This window comes from Oncorhynchus clarkii, chromosome 14 (genome assembly GCF_045791955.1).
Source record: "Oncorhynchus clarkii lewisi isolate Uvic-CL-2024 chromosome 14, UVic_Ocla_1.0, whole genome shotgun sequence".
Lineage (NCBI taxonomy): Eukaryota > Metazoa > Chordata > Actinopteri > Salmoniformes > Salmonidae > Oncorhynchus > Oncorhynchus clarkii.
The window spans coordinates 8,048,705-8,067,866 of NC_092160.1; the positions used below are offsets into that span (position 1 = coordinate 8,048,705).

At 42.3% G+C, this 19,162-nt stretch overlaps 1 protein-coding gene across 1 annotated transcript; it reads right to left on the minus strand.

The window, feature by feature from the left end:
• Positions 1 to 4,964: 4,964 nt before the first annotated feature.
• On the minus strand, positions 4,965 to 17,652 carry LOC139366201 (ubiquitin-conjugating enzyme E2 K). The gene is made up of 7 exons (XM_071103424.1): positions 17,227 to 17,652; positions 9,955 to 10,048; positions 9,676 to 9,734; positions 9,450 to 9,532; positions 9,244 to 9,343; positions 6,428 to 6,556; positions 4,965 to 6,255 (listed from the first exon to the last, which is right to left on the minus strand). Exons 1-7 carry the CDS (start codon positions 17,287 to 17,289, stop codon positions 6,181 to 6,183), a joined length of 603 nt encoding a protein of 200 aa, XP_070959525.1. The 5' UTR covers positions 17,290 to 17,652; the 3' UTR covers positions 4,965 to 6,180.
• Positions 17,653 to 19,162: the final 1,510 nt, after the last annotated feature.

Sequence of the window (19,162 nt, forward strand, 5' to 3'; positions counted from 1 at the left end):
CAGAAGCTTGAGGAACACTGAAACTTACCGTTGATTTGTCAGAGGACAAACCACCCACAGGGACAAACTGATATATTTCCAACAGATAAGATCTAAACCAGGCAAGAACTTGTCCGAGTAGACCAATTAGGGTTTCTGATATCTCCAAAGGAATGTGGTGATTGATGGTGTCAAAAGCGCCACTAAGGTTTAGGAGCATGGAAACAGATGCAGAGCTTTGGTCTGACGCCATTGTAACGTCATTTACCACCTTCACGAGCGCGGTCTCAGTACTATGATGTGGTCTAAAACCAGACTGGAGCTTTTTGTATACCTTATTTGTCTATAAGAAGGCAGTGAGCAACAGCTTTTCTCATGTTTTTGAGAGGAATGGGAGAATCCATATAGGCCGATAGTAAAAGATTTCCGGGTTGAGGTTTGGCTTTTTTTACTGCCACTTTTAGTGGATAGGAAAGACAAAAAGACTCACAGCTGTAATCGCTGCCAAAGGTGATTCTAACATGTATTGACTCTGGGGTGTGAATACTTATGTAAATTAGATGTCTAATTATTTTCAATACACCGACAAACATTTCTAGAAACATGTTTTCACTTTGTCATTATCGTGTATTGTATGTTGATTGGTGAGAATGGGTTTCTTTTTTTTTTATTCATTTAGAATTTTACACAAAATGTAAAATGAGTCATGGGGTATGAATACTTTCTGAAGGCACTGTAGCAAACTTTTTTAGCTGGTGGTGGTCCTGCAGATCAATTTCCAGGTAAAGTGTCCGGGGTGATAAAGTTGAATGAAAAAAATAACAAAAAATAAGATGTTGGTCAACTTGTTAAATACAGAGATTGATTAAACGGCTATTAAAAGTCAAAAGCAAAACGTTTGGCTGGTAGCGAAGGAGCAGCAAACAGCAGAGCAGCACGAAAACAACGCTAGTTAGGGGGTTTTGTAGCCTCTGCCGAGTCCCCAACAACCAGATGTTCCAGTTTTCAGGGGAAATGGAAAGAGAGCCAGTGACGAGACTTCCGCTTTTGGACCTTAACAAGGTGACACTCCATCTTAACTCCCTCACATTTACTGGATTGGATGAACAGTGCAGAAGAGAACCTCCCCCAATATTTTTTTTGTTCTCCTCATGACCAGTATGTAGGGATCTAGTTTCAGGCGTTTCTTTTACGCCTGCTACGCTAGGTTAGTGGTTTTGTAACAGAAGGATAGAAGGATTCTAGAACCCTTCTGAATCTGAATAAGCTTTTAAATTGTATTTTGTTCTTTATTTTAAATAGTGCCTGAGCGTTTACTTCATTGTTTAAACTTAAACATCAGGAGTTTGTTTTAAACTGTACCTACATGGGAATATTTGTACATGTATCTGGCATTCCTTAAAAACCTCTTAGATGTAAAGTTCCCTGTTTTATGTAGGATGTGAAATCAGAAACCACTTGTAGCTTGGATGTCCCTCCTACTATTTAATTTGTTCTTCCGACTGTCCATCAACTCCTGGCTGAACCCTATGTCACAGCCACTGACAAAGCACACGCCTGCAATACATTGTAGTGCAGCAGGAGAGAGTGGTTTCATCACTATAGCACATTCAGAGATCGACTTATAGCCGCCATTCATCGATTTTAAACAAATAACACTTTCTGTTTTGTCATAAATGGACAAGATGAATATGTGATGAAAGGCAAGTTCAGGAAGCCAATCTAGAGCTCTGTGTGATGTTCACAGATGTTTTGATCAAGAGAGATCTTTAGAAAATATGCACATTTTCTCCAACACTAAACATACAAATATGTATTTTACAGTTATAAGGAAGGTGAAATCCTGTAGTTAGTGGTTTGATAATTTGATTATACTATATGTAGAAAGAATATATAGTACCAGTCAAAAGTTGGTACACACCTACTCATTCAAGGGTTTTTCTTTATTTTTACTATTTCCTACAGAATAATAGTGAAGACATCAAAACTTTGAAATAACACATATGGAATCATGTAGGAACCAAAAAAGTGTTAAACATCAAATTATATTTGAGATTATTCAAAGTAGACACCCTTTGCCTTGATGACAGCTTTGCACACTCTTGGCATTCTCTCAACCAGCTTAATGAGGTAGTCAGTCACCTGGAATGAATTTCAATGAACAGGTGTGCCTTGTCAAAAGTAAATTTGTGTAATTTCTTTCCTTCTTAATGCGTTTGAGCCAATCAGTTGTGTTGTGACAAGGTAGGGATGGTATACAGAATATATCAATCAGAAATTGCAGCCTAAATAAATGCTTCACAGAGTTCAAGTAACAGAGACATCTCAACATAAACTGTTCAGAGGAGACTGCGTGAATCAGGTCTTCATGGTCAAATTGCTAAAACCACTACTAAAGAAGAAGAGACTTGCTTGGACCAAGAAAAGAACAATGGACATTAGACCGGTGGAAATCTGTCCCAATTTGAGATTTTTGGTAACAACCGGCGTGTCTTTGTGAGACGCAGAGTAGGTGAATGGATGATCTCTGCATGTGTGGTTCCCAATGTGAAACATGGAGGAGGAGGTGTGATGGTGCTTTGCTGGTGACACTGTCTGTGATTTCTTTAGAATTCAAGGCACACTTAACCAGTATGGCTACAACAGCATTCTGCTGCAATACGCCATCCCATCTGGTTTACGCTTAGTGGGACTCATTTGTTTTTCAACAAGACAATGACACAACACACCTCCATGTTGTGTAAGGGCTATTTGACCTAAAAGGAAAGTGATGGATTGCTGCATCAGATGACCCAGCCTCCACAATCACCCGACCTCAACCCAATTGAGATGGTTTGGGATGAGTTGAACCGCAGAGTGAAAGAAAAGCAGCCAACAAGTGCTCAGCATATGTGGGAACTCCTTCAAGACTGTTAGAAAAGCATTTCTCATGAAGCTGGTTGAGAGAATGCCAAGAGTGCAAAGCCGTCATCAGGGCAAAGGGTGGCTACTTTGAAGAATTTAAAATATCAAATATATTTGGTTTGCTTAACACTTTTTGGGTTACTACATGATTCCATATGTGTTACATTATAGTTTTGATGTCTTCACTATTACTCTAAAATATAGAAGGTAGTAAAAATAAAGAAAAACCCTTGAATGAGTAGGTGTGACCAAACTTTTGACTGGTACATTTAATATTACATGTAGTTAGATTTAAGAGGTTTTAATCATTTTACATATACAGTACTTCAAAATTCAAAAAGGCAATCACACATCTGCACTATCTTTGCTGCAGGTGCATGGTAACAGCTGAATAAGTTTTAAAAAAACTAGAAACCCGCACACTGCTCTTGGTAGTATCACTGCTCTTTAATAAGCTTTACGTTTCGGCCTCGAGGACTTTGTCAGAGCTTTTGTACAGTATTGACATAGAAAGAAATCATGGCAAAGATATAAACTTTAAAATGACTCTTTTCTGGGATTTTCATTGAGCAGAGAGTAGAATAGTAGAAGGGAGTCTTGAGTGAACCAACAGTGTATTTATTATATGGTACACAGAAAATTGGCCAGGGTTAACTAGTGTGGATTTTTTTAGTGTAACATTGATAGTGTTGATTCGGGAGTTTAATTAACTAGTAAATAGTTAAATGAACGCTCCGTGGTGGCGTTAATAATCAGTATTGTGTGATTGTGTCATTTTTACTCTGTGTAGAGTAACACTCAAAACCGCACCCGACCATTATCATATATCCCAGCATGCTCTATTGGGAAAGGGGGATACCTAAGTCAGTTGAACATTGCAGGGTGATTTTCAGAATTGTCTGTCTCAAGATCTGTTTTTGCATGCACATTGTCTGATTGATTGATCTTATGCTACACAAAGGATAAGTAGCATCCATTTATCGAAACGAATCCAATCTGTTTGTAAATGCACCTATTACTGGGTCAGATGGTTATTCCAGTTTACATAATTTAGGTAGTCTCCATAAACAATCCTCCCTCCCAGACAGTAATTCTGAATGTAGGTGATTAAAAGTTAAAATGACGAAGTTGCATAAGATATGGGAATCCATATATGACGTCATGGTTTTACCACTATCCATGGAGTTTTTAAACTACGGCCCGCGAATGGTCCAATGCGCCAATAAATCAGCAAAATCTACTTTTTAGTTTTTTCAGATTTTTTGCGTCTTGGAGTTTAAATTGGGATTCTGTATTCTATGCTAATGACGATACAAAAGAGTAACAGAGAGCAATGTACAATACGGTAAACCTGGTAAAGAAGGCATTTGTGGTGAATGGAGGCATCTTTATACACCTCCGCTTTTGTTGGACATCCTCACTCTGGCTGGATTCCAATTAGATTTACACATCACTTTGCAAGCCAGCATGTGACTTGCAGGCCTAATGTAAACCAGGAATTTCTGACCACTGTGTTAGTTTAATGTAGGCCCTGAAAGAAAAGCCGTATATATGTAATGTACTGTAAAAAAAAAAAATATATATATATATATATATATATAATAAAAATGTAATCAAATGCAGGTAAGGCTGGTAGAACCATTCAGAGGGTTCTAGGTAGATAGATCCCTTTGCAAAGTGTTCTACCTAGCACCAGAAAGGGTTCCCTTAAAGGGACAAACCGAAGAACCCTTAGCACCTTTTTTCTAAGAGTAGGTCTACACAGTATAGACTACTCCCAGGGACACAGACTGATACACACAAGCGTGTAGGGGCATTCTTCCCAGTGCAGGCACGCAGGCTGCCATATGGGTATAAGAGAGCTCTGCCAGGTCCACTCCTGTGATAAAAGATGGACTTGTTGGCGAGGCTGGCTCAGACACATGCTACCTACCCTGCCATCTGGTTGTGTTCTGACTAATAACTCTCGCCTGACTAAGCAGACAATCTGCTCTGCGGCTTTTTCGCAACGGAGAGCCCATTGTTTGATACGTCAATCTTGCTCCTGCGCTGATCCAGCAGCATGTTGAATTTGAATCATCTTTACCGACAGGTTGAACCGATTTATTAATTCCTTTGGTGCAGTGCATAGAAATACACTTATTGAAATAAATATGCATATGTATGCAGCATTGTTACATGCACACAATTCTATTATAATGAATATGCCCGTTCTACTTTTCCCAAGTATATAATTCCCACTGGACTTTGTTTCCCCAGCATCATACATTTTGCTTCTCACCCTAGATTTTTTACACACACACACACACACACACAAGACTACTAAATTGCACACACAAAATCAAAAATAATTCTACAATATTAAGCTCTTCTTAAAAGCACATAATTCACATTCCACACATTTTGGATTAATTTACACAGACTTTAATAGCTTTATTTACAGATGAATTCTTGACAGTTTTTTACCCTCTGTTGGCATAATTCAGTGGATGCCATATTTGTCAAACCTTTACATTTTTTTTTAAACTTCCAGTCTCAATTTGCTTGAGTAGCGTTATCGGTGAACAATGAGGTGAGTGTTTTCCGCTTTGTTTTCTTTCTTTTTAAAAATGGGAATCCAAATGTCTTCCTGTAGGAGGCCAGAACCAAATAAAAAAGTGGGAGAAGGAAAGTGATGATTATGAATCATGAGGGGGGTGGGGCTACCTGCTGATGGAGAGGGCTGGGGAGGGGAGTTTGGGAAGTTAAAACTCTTAAGACAGGTGACATGATGGGCATGATACGGATGTGACTACTGCAAGGAAAAAAATCGATAATGTTTCCTAGCAAGTGCCAAAAGAGTGGAGATGGAGGAGATTAAGAAAATGGCTCTGTTCAAACAATCTAACACTGCTTCCTTACTTTCTTCAAGGTCATAGCTGATGTAAAAGGATTGTATAGTTAAATAGGATGCCAGTGAAGAGTGTTTGGACAAAGCCAGCGTGTGAATGGGGTCCAGCATGCGCACAGAGGAAGGGCACTTGGTTCAAGTCATTTGATTGAGGTATGTGAAATGGAAGGGTATAGTGCCAATGTGAAGATGGCAGGAAAGCTGGAGCATGGTACAGAGCAGAGACGATGGCGATTATGACTAAGGGGAGAAGTGCCAGGAGGTTGAGAGGGGGTATCCAACAGGTGTGGAGGTAAGGGGTCAGAGGAACAGAGGAGGGCTTCAGATGGAGGGAGACTTAAGGAGAGGGTGTGTATGGAGGGTCAGATGGGGTCGGGGGTGATTTGGGACCAGGGGGCTGTTGAGACTCAGTTACTAAGCAGTAGCTCTGTCGCAGTCTCCACGTCCCAGGATTTCGACGACAACGCCACTATTACTGCATTCTGTGGAGACGGGACAAACAGTAGAGAAGGAAGTTTATAACACAGTCATAACTATGCTACAGTATTCAAACACAAAACAGATCCATCTGTGAACCATAATAAAATGTATACGAGTTATGAAGGTATCGACTGCTGAGACAGCATTAGAGCTAGTCACGTGGGGCCCACTCACTTTGTCGAAGCCCATGGCACAGAGTTTGTCTATTTTGCGGGTGTACTCTGGACTGGAGGAGGGGGCGCCGGCGTACACATGAGACCAGAGTCTGGCCGTCTGTTTGAACATCTCTGGGTTCTGCTTATACTGAAGAGTGAGAACACACAACACTGAGTTGGCAGTATACAAAACATCACTAGGCTACATTTTAGTAAAGCAATTGAACACGAGAGGGCATGCTAAAACTACTTTATTAGCTATTCTTTTGTGCAAAAAAAAGAAAGTGTTTTGCATAAGCGAGTGTACAATTGCTTTTCTACAACGGGTTATCAACCCATTCATCAGCTACTATATCATCCCTCAACAAAATTATAGGCTAGTCCCAATGCATCTATGGTTACTAGCCAAGCCAGCTGACCGTTCATTCTATCGGTTAAGCTGCCAGAGACGCGACCCAGTCATGAACTCTGTTCAATATCCCAGTCGTTGGTTCTAAATGTTCCGTTGCCGGCTCTCATCCCTTGCTTGCTAGCTAGCCAACTACGGCTAACACAGTCACGTCAAACCGTGCAGGTAGAATAACAGTAGCTGCCTTTCATTTTGTTTCACCTGTTTTTCTAATGACATTTCTTTGTATACAGTGCATTCGGAAAGTATTCAGACCTGATGACTTTTTCCACATTTTGTTAAGTTACAGCCTTATTCTAAAACTGATTAAATAAAAAATGTCCTCAATCTACACACAATGCCCCATTTTTGCAAATGTATTAAAAATAAGTTTGGACACACCTACTCATTCAAGGGTTTCTTTATTTGTACTATTTCCTCCACTGTAGAATAATAGTGAAGACATCAAAACTATGAAATAACACATATGGAATCATGTAGTAACCAAAAAAGGTTACATCAAAATAAATGTTATATTTGACATTATTCAAAGTAGCCACACTTTGCCTTGATGACAGCTTTGCACACTCTTGGCATTCTCTCAACCAGCTTCATGCGGTAGTCACCTGGAATGCATTTCAATTAACAGGTGTGCCTTGTTAAAAGTTCCTTTGTGGAATTGCCTTCTTAATACGTTTGAGCCAATCAGTTGTGTTGTGACAAGGTAGGGGTTGTATACAAAAGATAGCCCTATTTGGTAATTGACAAAGTCCATATACTGGCAAGAACAGCTCAAATAAGCAAAGAGAAATGACAGTCCATCATTACTTTAAGACATGAAGGTCAGTCAATTCAGAAAATGTTAAGAATTGACACTGATTTATTTAGAATTCAAGGCACACTTAACCAGCATGGCTACCGCAGCATTCTGCAGAGATACGCCATCCCATCTGGTTTGCGCTTAGTGGGACTATCATCACTACCAAAAAACACACCTCCAGGCTGTGTAAGGGCTATTTGACCATATTTACCTGGCCTCCACAATCAGGCCTTTATGGTAGAGTGACCAGACGTAAGCTACCCCTCAGTAAAAGACACACATGACAGCCCACTTGGAGTTTGCCAAAAAGCACCTAAAGGACTCTGACCATGAAAAACAAGATTATCTGATCTGATCAAACCAAGACTCCACTCCTTGGCCTGAATGCCAAGCTTCACATCTGGAGGAAACCTGGCACCATCCCTACAGTGAAGCACGTTGGTGGCAGCATCATGCTGTGGGGATGCTTTTCAGCGGCAGGGACTGGGAGGGAGACTAGTCAGGATCGAGGGAAAGATGAACGGAGCAAAGCATCCTTGATAAAAACCTGCTCCAGAGTGCTCAGGACCTCAGACTTGGGCGAAGGTTCACCTTTCAACAGGACAATGACCCAAAGCACAGAGCCAAGACAATGGAGAAGTGGTTTCAGGACAAGTCTCTGAATGTTCTCTAGTGGCCCAGCCAGAGCCCGGACTTGAACATCTCTGGAGAGACCTGAAAATAGAGGATCTGCAAAGAAGAATGGGAGAAACCCCCCAAATAGAAGAATGAGAGAAACCCCCCCCAAATACAGGTGTGCCAAGCTTGTAGCGTCATTCCCAAGAAGACTCAAGGCTGTAATTGCTGCCAAAGGTGCTTCAACAAAGTACTGAGTAAAGGGTCTGAATACTTATATAAAATGTGATATTTCATTATTTCTTTTTTTATCAATTTGCTAAAAAAATCAGAAAATCATTTTTTTCTTTGTCATTATGGGGTAGTGTGTGTAGATTGATGAGGTGAAAAACAATTTAATACATTTCAGAATAAGGCTGTAACGTAACAAAATGTGGAAAAAGGGGTCTGAATACTTTCAGAATGCACTGAGAAATCAGCGTTTGAGGATTATGCTGATTCATGATTTCGACTGGCTGAGAAAAGATGTCCGTCTCGTCCTGACACTAATTCTCAATAGGACAGCGGAGATCGAATTTCAATACCATAATGTTGCAAATGCCGAGAGACAGACAGCAACGTTGGCACAAACCCCACTTGTTGCAAACCAAATGTTAAGCTAGAAGCAAATAATGTCTAGATGCGTTTTACAGTGGAGACCAACTTAACAAATATGGCTGGCTGGGCTGATGGGACAGCGGATGGAGCAGGGATTTCTCAGATGGATCAGAACACAAGATGCCCATTTTTGCATCATAGGCTTACCCGTGCTGAACAGGTTTTTTAGTATGGCTGGCTTAGAACACATCTCAACCAATCACAATGCTTGTTTTGACCAACCCATTGCAGAATAAACCAGTGAGGAGACAGAGCAAGTCTAAAAAAAAACACATTACAAAAGCTGCAAAAGACATTCCAGGCATACTTATGCATGCTCTCCCTCTCCCACACATGCACACAGTGTTCCTCTCACTTGATTGGCCACCACAGCGTCCTGTGGGTCGTCTGGTTCTGCAGCTGCCAGTAAGGCCTGTAGTGACAACAACACTGTCCTCAGCGTCATAGCTGCCGCCCTGTCAGACACACAGAGGGCACACAGAGTAGTAAGACCTGGGATCAGCCTTAACCAAGACAATGAAAATAAATTTGATTTTAGAGTGTTGAAATAAAGTGACTCACCACTGGTCTTTGAGGATGTCCAGACATATTGCACCTGTGACTGAGCTGATGTTGGGATGCCAAATCTTCGTGATAAATCGTACCTGGGGGGCCACAGGAAGCACATAAACAAGAAAATTAATTAGCAAGGACTTCACCCTGGCACAGGTCAATGTTGACAAAGTACACAACTGAATGACAAACATCAGAATATGTTTGATACACACACACACACACACACACCTACCTTTGGTGGATTGAAGGGATAAGTTTCTGGAATTTTTATTTCTAGTTGATATCTACCACCTGAAAACATTTTTTGGGGAAATAATTAATCACAGCAAGAAATCTGTATCCTTTTGCATGACATGAACCACGCTCACTCGAGGTAAAAAGTGCTTTGAATCCTATTGCTGTAAGTTAGGTAATCTGCCTCAGCCCTCAAGTAAACCCAGGCGAGTCTGTCCCAGGTAAAGCTGTTAGGTCTGTCTGAATAGACGACAGTAAACTCCCCTGGGCCTCTCACCTTCATACGGTGTATCAGGTGGCCCTGCGATCTCCCCCTTCAGCTCTGTGAAGTTCTCATCCACCAGGTCCACTTTTATCTGGTTTTTACTCGTCTGTCAGTGAGAAGAGAAGTCAAAAGTTAGTTCTGTCACAGAGCATGGGCCAGGGTGTAAGGAAAGGAGGGGTATTCGTCAGGGGGTACCTCATCCCAACTTCCTCTCAACACAGACACTCACGGAAGTGAGAACTAATACTTTCACATGATCGGTCTCCTTGCACTTGAGTATGACAGATACCTTGATAACAAGCAACATTATGAAACGTTTGAAAGTAGTGACTTGTGCCATAGATTCTGATACGATATCCGAAAGGGCCAAAAGCTACCGGTATCTTCTTGCATCGTAAAGTGCTCTAGTCTGTAGGGACATTATTTTGCAAACAGTTATGAACATTTCCACATGCCGTGTCGCATTATTCAAGTGTGTTAACTTCTGTGCAGCATGAGTGGGGAGCTAACCTGATGTATCCCAGAATCCTAGTGCAGGATAGCAATGAGTAAGTGGACCAGGCACGGTGCGCTATAATAAGGGGTCGGCTGAGCTGATAGACAGGCTTGATCCGCGAGACATTTGACAGAGTGCAGAAAGTAATAAAAAATACAATTTAGAACCGAAACGTCTTTAAAAAACAATCATAGTATCAAAAAAAAAGTACCCAAGTTTCAGTATACCGTGCAACACTATTAAGCTGTGGAAGCCAGAACTGTGTGTGACCACTCGGTTACGGGGACACCATTCTGCCGAGGACACCCAAACCAGTAGACACCGCAAAGCCCAAGCAAGCCTGACCCGCTCTGGAAGTTGCTGTAACCCTGCTTGGGATATTTACACTATATTGGCTATTGGTTGAGACGCAGGGTCCGTTCTAGCTTGTTATGTCAAGGTGGGCGACTGGAAATGTAAAATAAATGCATTTAGGTTATAGTTCATTAAGATGCATGAGTACACCACACCAACAGCCTGATAAACAATCAATTGGCTGTTTTAAAATGAATTTCCTGCAATTTCACATTGTTATGGTCAATAGATGTGATAGCATGCTTAATATATGCAAATACATGATTCTATTCCGTAATAGGGCAAACCGTAAGGTGTTCCAGCTAATCAAATCAACATTTATTTATGTTCCAGCATAGTGTAAGCTACACAATACAATGAAATGCCTACTCGCAACTAAAGCTCTCCTTGCAAACAGTGCAATTATTCAGCTATATGTATTTGCGTTTACATTAGGCCATGTGGTCATAGGCCTATAAGGCTATACTGCAAATTGTTGTTTGTTCCTGAACAAGCCGTATGGCAGAGCTACCCTTCAACACCACAAGTGAAGTATGACTCTGGGGTATCCAGTGAACTTCTACCATGTGGTGCAGCATGGACCCTATGGCCCCTTCTCCTCCACCTCCGGGATACAACTCAGCACCAAGTGGGGCCGCGTCCCCAACAACCCAGCGTGTGACTTATTATTCTACATTGGGAGTACCAGGGAGTTGCAGTGCAGTGGACATGGCTGCATACGTCATAGGGAGGACAGTTTTGCCCGTATTGAACAGAACATTATGCAACAGAAGACCAGATCCCAGGGTTCATCCTGTCAGGGGAGCCCTCTCCAACAGGTTGCAGTAGAGAACATCGGACAGTCATATGAAGGACAGCAGCAGGAATTTGTCTCTTCGGCCCCGGCACCGTTGCCAGGTGTGACTGTGACCATCGGGTGTGACTATATTGCTTCTCCGGTCCTGGCACCGTTGTCAGGCACGGCTAAGACTGAGACCGGGCAGGGACACGTCATGTCCTCGGCCCCCGCCGTTCCTCAGGAGTTGCCTGCTACAGAGACTGAGCCCACAACAGATGTCCTTCCCGATTCCCCCCTCCACTGCTGTGGAATCTGGGGGAACCCTCTCCTATGTGATTCCAGCAGCATCGCCGAACGGTAGTGAGCCTATGTCGCTGGCTGGACCCTATTCCTCACCGCCGCCAGATCATCACCCGTCAAAGCTACACGGCGAGCCTGTCTGCCCATCCGACACGCTGTCCCTGCAGTAGAGGACCCTCCAGCAGCACCAGTCTGCTGCTACCTCCGATGACCGGTCCGGCCATGACCTGTGCCTATGGGGGGGACACAGCCACACTGGTGTCACCAGCTACTGATAGTACAGCTTTTCCTGACCCAGCCACAGCCCTGGGTCCCAAGCGTGCACCACCTGACCCAGCTCCAGTCCTGGTCCTGCTGGACTCAACCCTCAACTGTGGGGGACTCAACAGACCTCATCGGGGCAGACCACCCAGACTTCACCCCCCAGTGTCCTGTCCCAGGGGCACTACCTATTCCTGCTCCTGGGGTCTGAACTGATCCACCATCTGCCTTGGACTCACCAGTATTGGGCTGGACTCTGGGTCTACCGGTGGGACCTTCTCTGGGGCTTGCCCTGGGTCCACCTCTGGGGCAAAGCCCGCCTCTGGAGGAACCAGTGCCATGCCTGCTCTCCGCTGCTGGGGGTTGGCCTGCCTCAGTTGGGGAGCCGCTGAGCCTGCTCACCTGCTGGGCCATGGACACAGGGGACATCCTGGCCCGCCTCTGTGGGGCCCCACTTATTAAAGAGCTCAGTGTCTTTCAATGTAGCACCGTCATAGGATGCCACCTTTCCAACAAGTCAGTTCATCAAATTTCTTCCCTGCTTAAGCTGCCCCGGTCAACTGTAAGTGCTGTTATTGTGAAGTGGAAACGTCTAGGAGCAACAACAGCTCAGCCGCGAAGTGGTAGGCCACACAAGCTCACAGAACGGAACCGCCGAGTGCTGAAGCGTGTAAAAATGTTCTGTCCTCGGTTGCAACACTCACTACAGAGTTCCAAAACTGCCTCTGGAAACAATGTCAGCACAACTGTTTGTTGGGAGCTTCATGAAATGGGTTTCTATGGCCGAGCAGCCACACACAAGCCTAAGATCACTGTGCGCAATACCAAGTTTCAACTGTTGTGGCGTAAAGCTTTACGCCACCATTGGACGTTGGAGCAGTGAAAATGCATTCTCTGGAGTGATGATTCACGCTTCACCATCTGGCAGTCTGACGGACAAATCTGGGTTTGGCTGATGCTAGGTGAGCGCTACATGCCCGAATGCATAGTGCCAACTATAAAGTTTGGTGGAGGAGGAATAATGGCCTGGGGCTGTTTTTCATGGTTCGGGGTAGACCCCGTAGTTCCAGGGAAGGGAAATCTTAACGGTACAGCATACAATTACATTCTAGATGATCCTGTGCTTCCAACTTTGTGGCAACAGTTTGGGGAAGGCCCTTTCCTGTGTCAGCATGACAATGCCCCCGTGCACAAAGCAAGGTCCATACAGAAATGGTTTGTTGAGATCGGTGTGGAAGAACTTGACTAGCCTGCACAGAGCCCTGACCTCAACTCCTTCGAACACCTTGGAGATGAATTGGAACACCGACTGCAAGCCAGGCCTAATCGTCCAACATCAGTGCCTGACCCCACTAATGTTCATGGCTGAATGAAAGCAAGTCCCCGCAGAAATGTTCAAACATCTAGTGGAAAGCCTTCCCAGAAGAGTGGAGGCTGTTATAGCAGCCCATATAGCAGAATGCCCATGATTTTGGAATGAGATGTTCACCGAGCGGGTGTCCACATACTTTTGTAGTGTCATGTAGTGTACAGCCCATGTTCATCTTCCTCAGTGTGTTTAAATAAAGTTCCCGTGTGGGTGTTAACTCTTGGGCTGCATTATTCCCCTCGAACCAGGGGTGGTGTCAGTGAGTCACATCCATAGAGCCGGGTAAAATACGTAGAGCCGGGTCACACTCTTTCACTGGTGCCGTCCTTTCAGCACCAACCGCTTCAAATAAACACGATGCTTAATAGTCCTACTCATCACGTATTATTAAAAATAGGTCATCACTTCTCACCACGGCGCTCATTTGGTAAAGTTAGACAAAAGCTTAATCAAGGTCTCGCAAGATCAATGATTTGCATTTTACATAACAGAACCGACAATAATAGCGTATCAGGCCTAGAACGTTCCTGTTACACCAAAAACACCTAATTTCTATTGAGATTTTACGACGGTCAGCTGAAGCAGCATAGTCCATTTGTCTTCGACTGAAACAAAATGCAAGAAAACGCATCTGCTCTAATCCGCTCATGAAACAGTAATTCAAAAGCATCTAAATGCATATTCCCATGAAACAGAGATATCAATCAAATGGATTGGCACGCAGATGCTGTTGACGTTTCACCAGTAAAACGTGAAGAATTATCATTCGCGATTGACAGTGACGGCCTATTTTGAAATTAGGTAGCCTATGCCTAACTTGGTATTGGAGGCTATTAAAATTATAAAATATTTGAGACAATCTATGTGTGGGCATAGGCAGTTTGCAATTGGAGGATGCATTTTATGCATATTCTTTAATGATAGATGTAACCTATTGAATAGCCTGTCGGTACAAAAGGAAACAACGTCATAAAAATTGCGCTCCATCACCTAAATAAGATAGCACTACACTACTGGGTTTGCGGCAGTGGAGGCTGCCGAGGGTAGGATGGCTCATAATAATGGCTGGAACAGAGCGAATGGGAATGGCATCAAACACATGGAAACCATATGTTTGCATTTGATATCATTCCACTCATTCCGCTCCAGCCGTTACCACAAGCCCGTTCTACCCAATTAAGGAGTCACCAACCTCCTTTGGTTTGTGACTATGAACTTCCATAGTCTCCGATTCAGTTGCAGTCATTCGGTTAACAGATTTTTTTTTGTCATTCTTTTACCGATTTGGTAACAGAATAATGCATTTGAATTACTTCATAAATCATAAACCACATTTGTATTTGTAAAAACAAACTAATTGGGAGGTCTAACTTTACTTGTTATTTCTGTGATGTTTCATTATCCTCCCTCATGAGGGAAAGAAAGTGGAAAATATCTTAAAGATGTGGGTTTTTGATAACAGAATGACAAGACACTAGGCAATATTTCTTAACTTATAGAAGACAAATCAGTTCTGCACAACTAAATATAAAATGTTGAAATTATTTGGACAATGGACACAATGCAAGAATTCTACAAAATACTGCAGTAAACAAATCTGTTTCCACTAAAGGTGTGTTTGTAAAGTGCCAGAGTGCGCTGTCAGGTTGTCCGTTAGTAAATTCAGAGCATTTTGCTCTCAGAGCGCACACTGGACGCTCTGGCTGAGGAGTGGGGTACATCCGAGCAGTCTGACCTCGCAACGGTAGTCAAGCATCCAAGCTAACCGGCTAACGTTCGCTAGCTACCTCCAGACATAAACACGAGATGACCTCACTGACCATTTTACTTGCCCTAGCAGAGCTGATTATGCTGTTTTTATGTTATCCAGAGCATTGGTGACTGTAAGTGTGCTGCTGGCAGCAATTTAATTGAGCTTTTTTGGTGACGTTTACTGACACCGGCCATATTCAACGGCTGTTAAACGTTCGTAAATTCATCAGCTATTCTGCGCTCTGGCACACTCAGACAAGAGTGCTCTGAAATCAGAGTAGATGGCCAGTGCGAATTTACGAACGCACCCAAAATGTAAATTATGTGGTCGTCAAAATACATAAATAATTTGAAAACAATGTGGCAGTAAAAATCCCAATACTGTGCCATGAACATTCAAATCTGTGGGCCAACCCTTCTAGTGAAACCCCACAAATCGTTGTGTTTATAATTGCGATGGGTATTCCTCAACCTAGACTAAGATCGATGTGACATTGTATTGCCAAGAGCTATGGGAAAGTCCTGAGGGTGTTTCACAGTCAACGGACGTCTTGACTGAACTACACTGAACAAAATATACAAGCAACATGTAAAGTGTTGGTCCCATGTTTCATGAGCTGAAATAAAATATCCCAGAGATTTTCCATACACACAAAAAGGTTATGTAAACAAATTGTGCACAATTTGAGAGACATCCCTGTTAGTGAGCATTTCTCCTTTGGGTGTAGGCCTACCGTAGAAGTAAACTGTGTTATCCAACTAGGAACTTTCTGTGTTACAGTTCAGACTTAGGTGAGAAGTGTTCATCTGTGTTAGGCTGTGTGAGTGTGTGAGTGTGTGTGTGTGTGGGGAGGTGTTGTGTGTGTGAATGTGTTGGTGGGAGGGTGTGTATTAAGTATCTAATTTGCATAAAGTAGTATAAAAAGTGGTATTCTAATTTCATACATTTGTTCAAATTGTTACAAACTCTGTTTTGCATAAAACTACATTATTGTAATTATGTACTCCATACTGCCACATTTACATAATATAGCATTTGAAATGAAAAGACGTCATAACAATATGACCACCCTATCTTGAGATATTGGACAAAACATGTTGAATTTAAGAATCCAGACAGGTGATTTGATGCCTTTATCGACTAGGGATAAACATGGACCTGTCCCGAGACCTTTTTCAATAACTTGAAAATAAGACCGCTCAGCTACATGTATGGTAAATCTTATCTTCATGAAATAAAGTGTTCTGTGTTTCTGGGAGAAGCATCTATGACATGAAAAGCAAAGTATAACACCTGAACCAAAGTTACATTTTCTCCCCTAAAACCCTAATATTCGTTTCCAGTTAAAAAAAAAAGTGTTTTGATGCATTTCTAATATTTGATGATGATTTCTCTTCAACCTAGCCTGCAACAACACAGGTAGAAAATGTCACACTATAACGTTAGATTTCGAACCCTCTGCGGCAGAAGTTGCACCCTGGTGGTAACCAATTATGTATATAACAATCATTGGTGGTAACATATCGTTAGCGGTGTGTGGCAAATATACTTTTTGGCTAGCTTGTTGGCTAAATAACCAGACATCTAACGTCTTCGCCTCTGTAATCATATCAAGCCAGGGTGAGGGTATTTGCGTGGCTTATTTCACTACCCCTGGCCTAACTAGGTTGCTACCTTCTCTAGAAACGCTATCTGTATAGTAGTAGCTGGCATCCAGGCTGGGGGTTTCCTGTAGGCTAGCAGTCATAACTAACGATAACGTAGTTAGCAAAAAGCCAGTCACATTTTCCTTCGCTTGCAAGCCAGCTAGCGCCTTGTCCTTCGCTTTTGTTAACAACTGGTACCGCTATCTAGCTGTTAGCTAACAAAACACTACTTTCCAACAACAGGCAATAATCGTGTTTGACACAAACTCTGCTAACGTTGCTAGCTACCTAGCATTCACGGTCGATTGAAGAAAATAAATCACCAACCTCCTCGCTTTTGAGAACCTCTTTAAATTCCCGTTTTATCCTTTGAACCGCGATGTTGGCCATGATTTCGCCGTGTTTCTGTCGGAAGGGAACACGATCCTCTCGGTCACAGGCCTTACTTGGCTTCAGCCCTCCTAGTTAGCTAGCTAACCCAGCTAATTCGCAGTCCCCCTCGCACTTTCGTTCTCTGCCTCTGTCACTTTTGGATCGGAGCAATAATAACAGCTGCTAGCTACGGCCACTAATTGCTAAGTTCTACTGGAACGTGACCGAGCCCCGATGTCATAAAATATAACGCTAGTTACAAAAGAGCCGAGGGACATGTGTATTTTCTCGCAATATTGCCACTATGTACGCAGTGGACAGAAGGTGGTCCTGGAAACATTTTAATACCAACTACATGCAAGCTGAAATACGGGTCATGTGATTTCTACAGCATTGATACCCTCCCTGTCATTATAACATCTTAGAGGGGCTTTTTATGTCTGCAATAACTGGTAGACTTACTTGCATGAGTGGAGAATTAAAAACAGGCATACATTTGCTTGTATATGCTTGATTATGTTGTCCAAAGTAAACGTTCATTAATAAATAATGACAATGTGCATTATATTTCTTGTTACCTGGACCTCACTTCTTATCATCAATGATGCAACATTCAGAACCTACCTATAGAATAGTATGTATCTGGGACACTTATAAGGTCCACTGTACACCTTCATAAACCCTGGGGTGTATTCATTACGCCAATTCTGTTGCAAAACATTTAGGTTTTTTTTGCATTGCAAAAAGTTTTTTTAACAGAAACAGTTTACTCCAAATGAAATGAGTTTCTATTGGACAAATTCATGTAGGTCCCTCAAAGTTTTGCTCTGTTTGCTTCTGTTTGGTTCTTAAACGTAGACAGGTTCCGTTGCAAGATGTAATGAATACACCCCAGTCTTGATTATGATGGATGAGAACAAGGTCAAAGGTTATTCTATTAATCTGTCCTTATTTGTATTCATGGTCTTTCACTGCCTCTACCTAGAAAAACTGTTTCATGTGGAGATGCCACATCATTACATGACAACTCAAGATTATGTATCATATGTCAGTCATTTAGCATATTACCGAAGTTACAAACTAGACTCTGTGGTGAAACAATGGTACTAATGCATCCTCTACTCTGGGGGATTCCAAACTTTTTCTTAAAAAAATTTAGGACCCCACCATGTAAAAAAATATGATGTAATCAACAGCCAATGTTTACTTTTTTTAATTGGGCCTATAACAGTCTATTACAAATCACTCTGAGACATGTCTTTTCAACCAGGGTTTTCCCAGTGGGAGGGTTTATGCTAGCAAAAGCAAAAAAATAAAAAAATAATAAGGAAAAGCAGATCATTAAAACTGTTGCAGGCCAAAATGACAGAGACAAAAAAAAATCCCATTGAAGGAAATACCAGTCAATGGAAATACATTGTTATATGTCCATTGCACCTAATACAAAAGTAAAATGCTTACTTACAAGCCCTTATGTGTTAAGTAAAAAATAAGAAATAAAAGTAACAAATAATTCAAGAGCAGCAATAAAATAACAATAGCGAGGCTATATACAGGGGGTATCGGTACAGAGTCAATGAGCAGGAGAACCAGTTAGTTGAGGTAATTGTGGTAATATGTACATTTAGGTAGAGTTAAAGTGACTATGCATAGATAATAAACAGAGAATAGCAGCAGTGTAAAGGGGGAGGGGATGCAAATAGTCTGGGTAGCCATTTGATTAGCTGTTCATGAATCTTATGGCTTGGGGTTAGAAGCTGTTGAGCCTTTTGGACCTAGACTTGGCGCTCCGGCACCACTTCCCGTGCGGTAGCAGAGAGAACAGTCCATGACTAGGGTGGCTGGCATCTTTGACAATTCTTAGGGCCTTCCTCTGACACCGCCAGGTCCT

What these genes read in the sequence shown, in the direction of transcription:
- LOC139366201 (XM_071103424.1), bottom strand. Translation starts at nt 17,289, where the DNA reads ATGGCCAACATCGCGGTTCAAAGGATAAAACGGGAATTTAAAGAGGTT. An exon ending in AGGTTCTCAAAAGCGAGGAG is followed by an intron (nt 10,049 to 17,226) that starts GTTGGTGATTTA and finishes TCTCACTGACAG; the next exon opens with ACGAGTAAAAACCAGATAAA. An exon ending in GTGCCATGGGCTTCGACAAA is followed by an intron (nt 6,256 to 6,427) that starts GTGAGTGGGCCC and finishes CCGTCTCCACAG; the next exon opens with AATGCAGTAATAGTGGCGTT.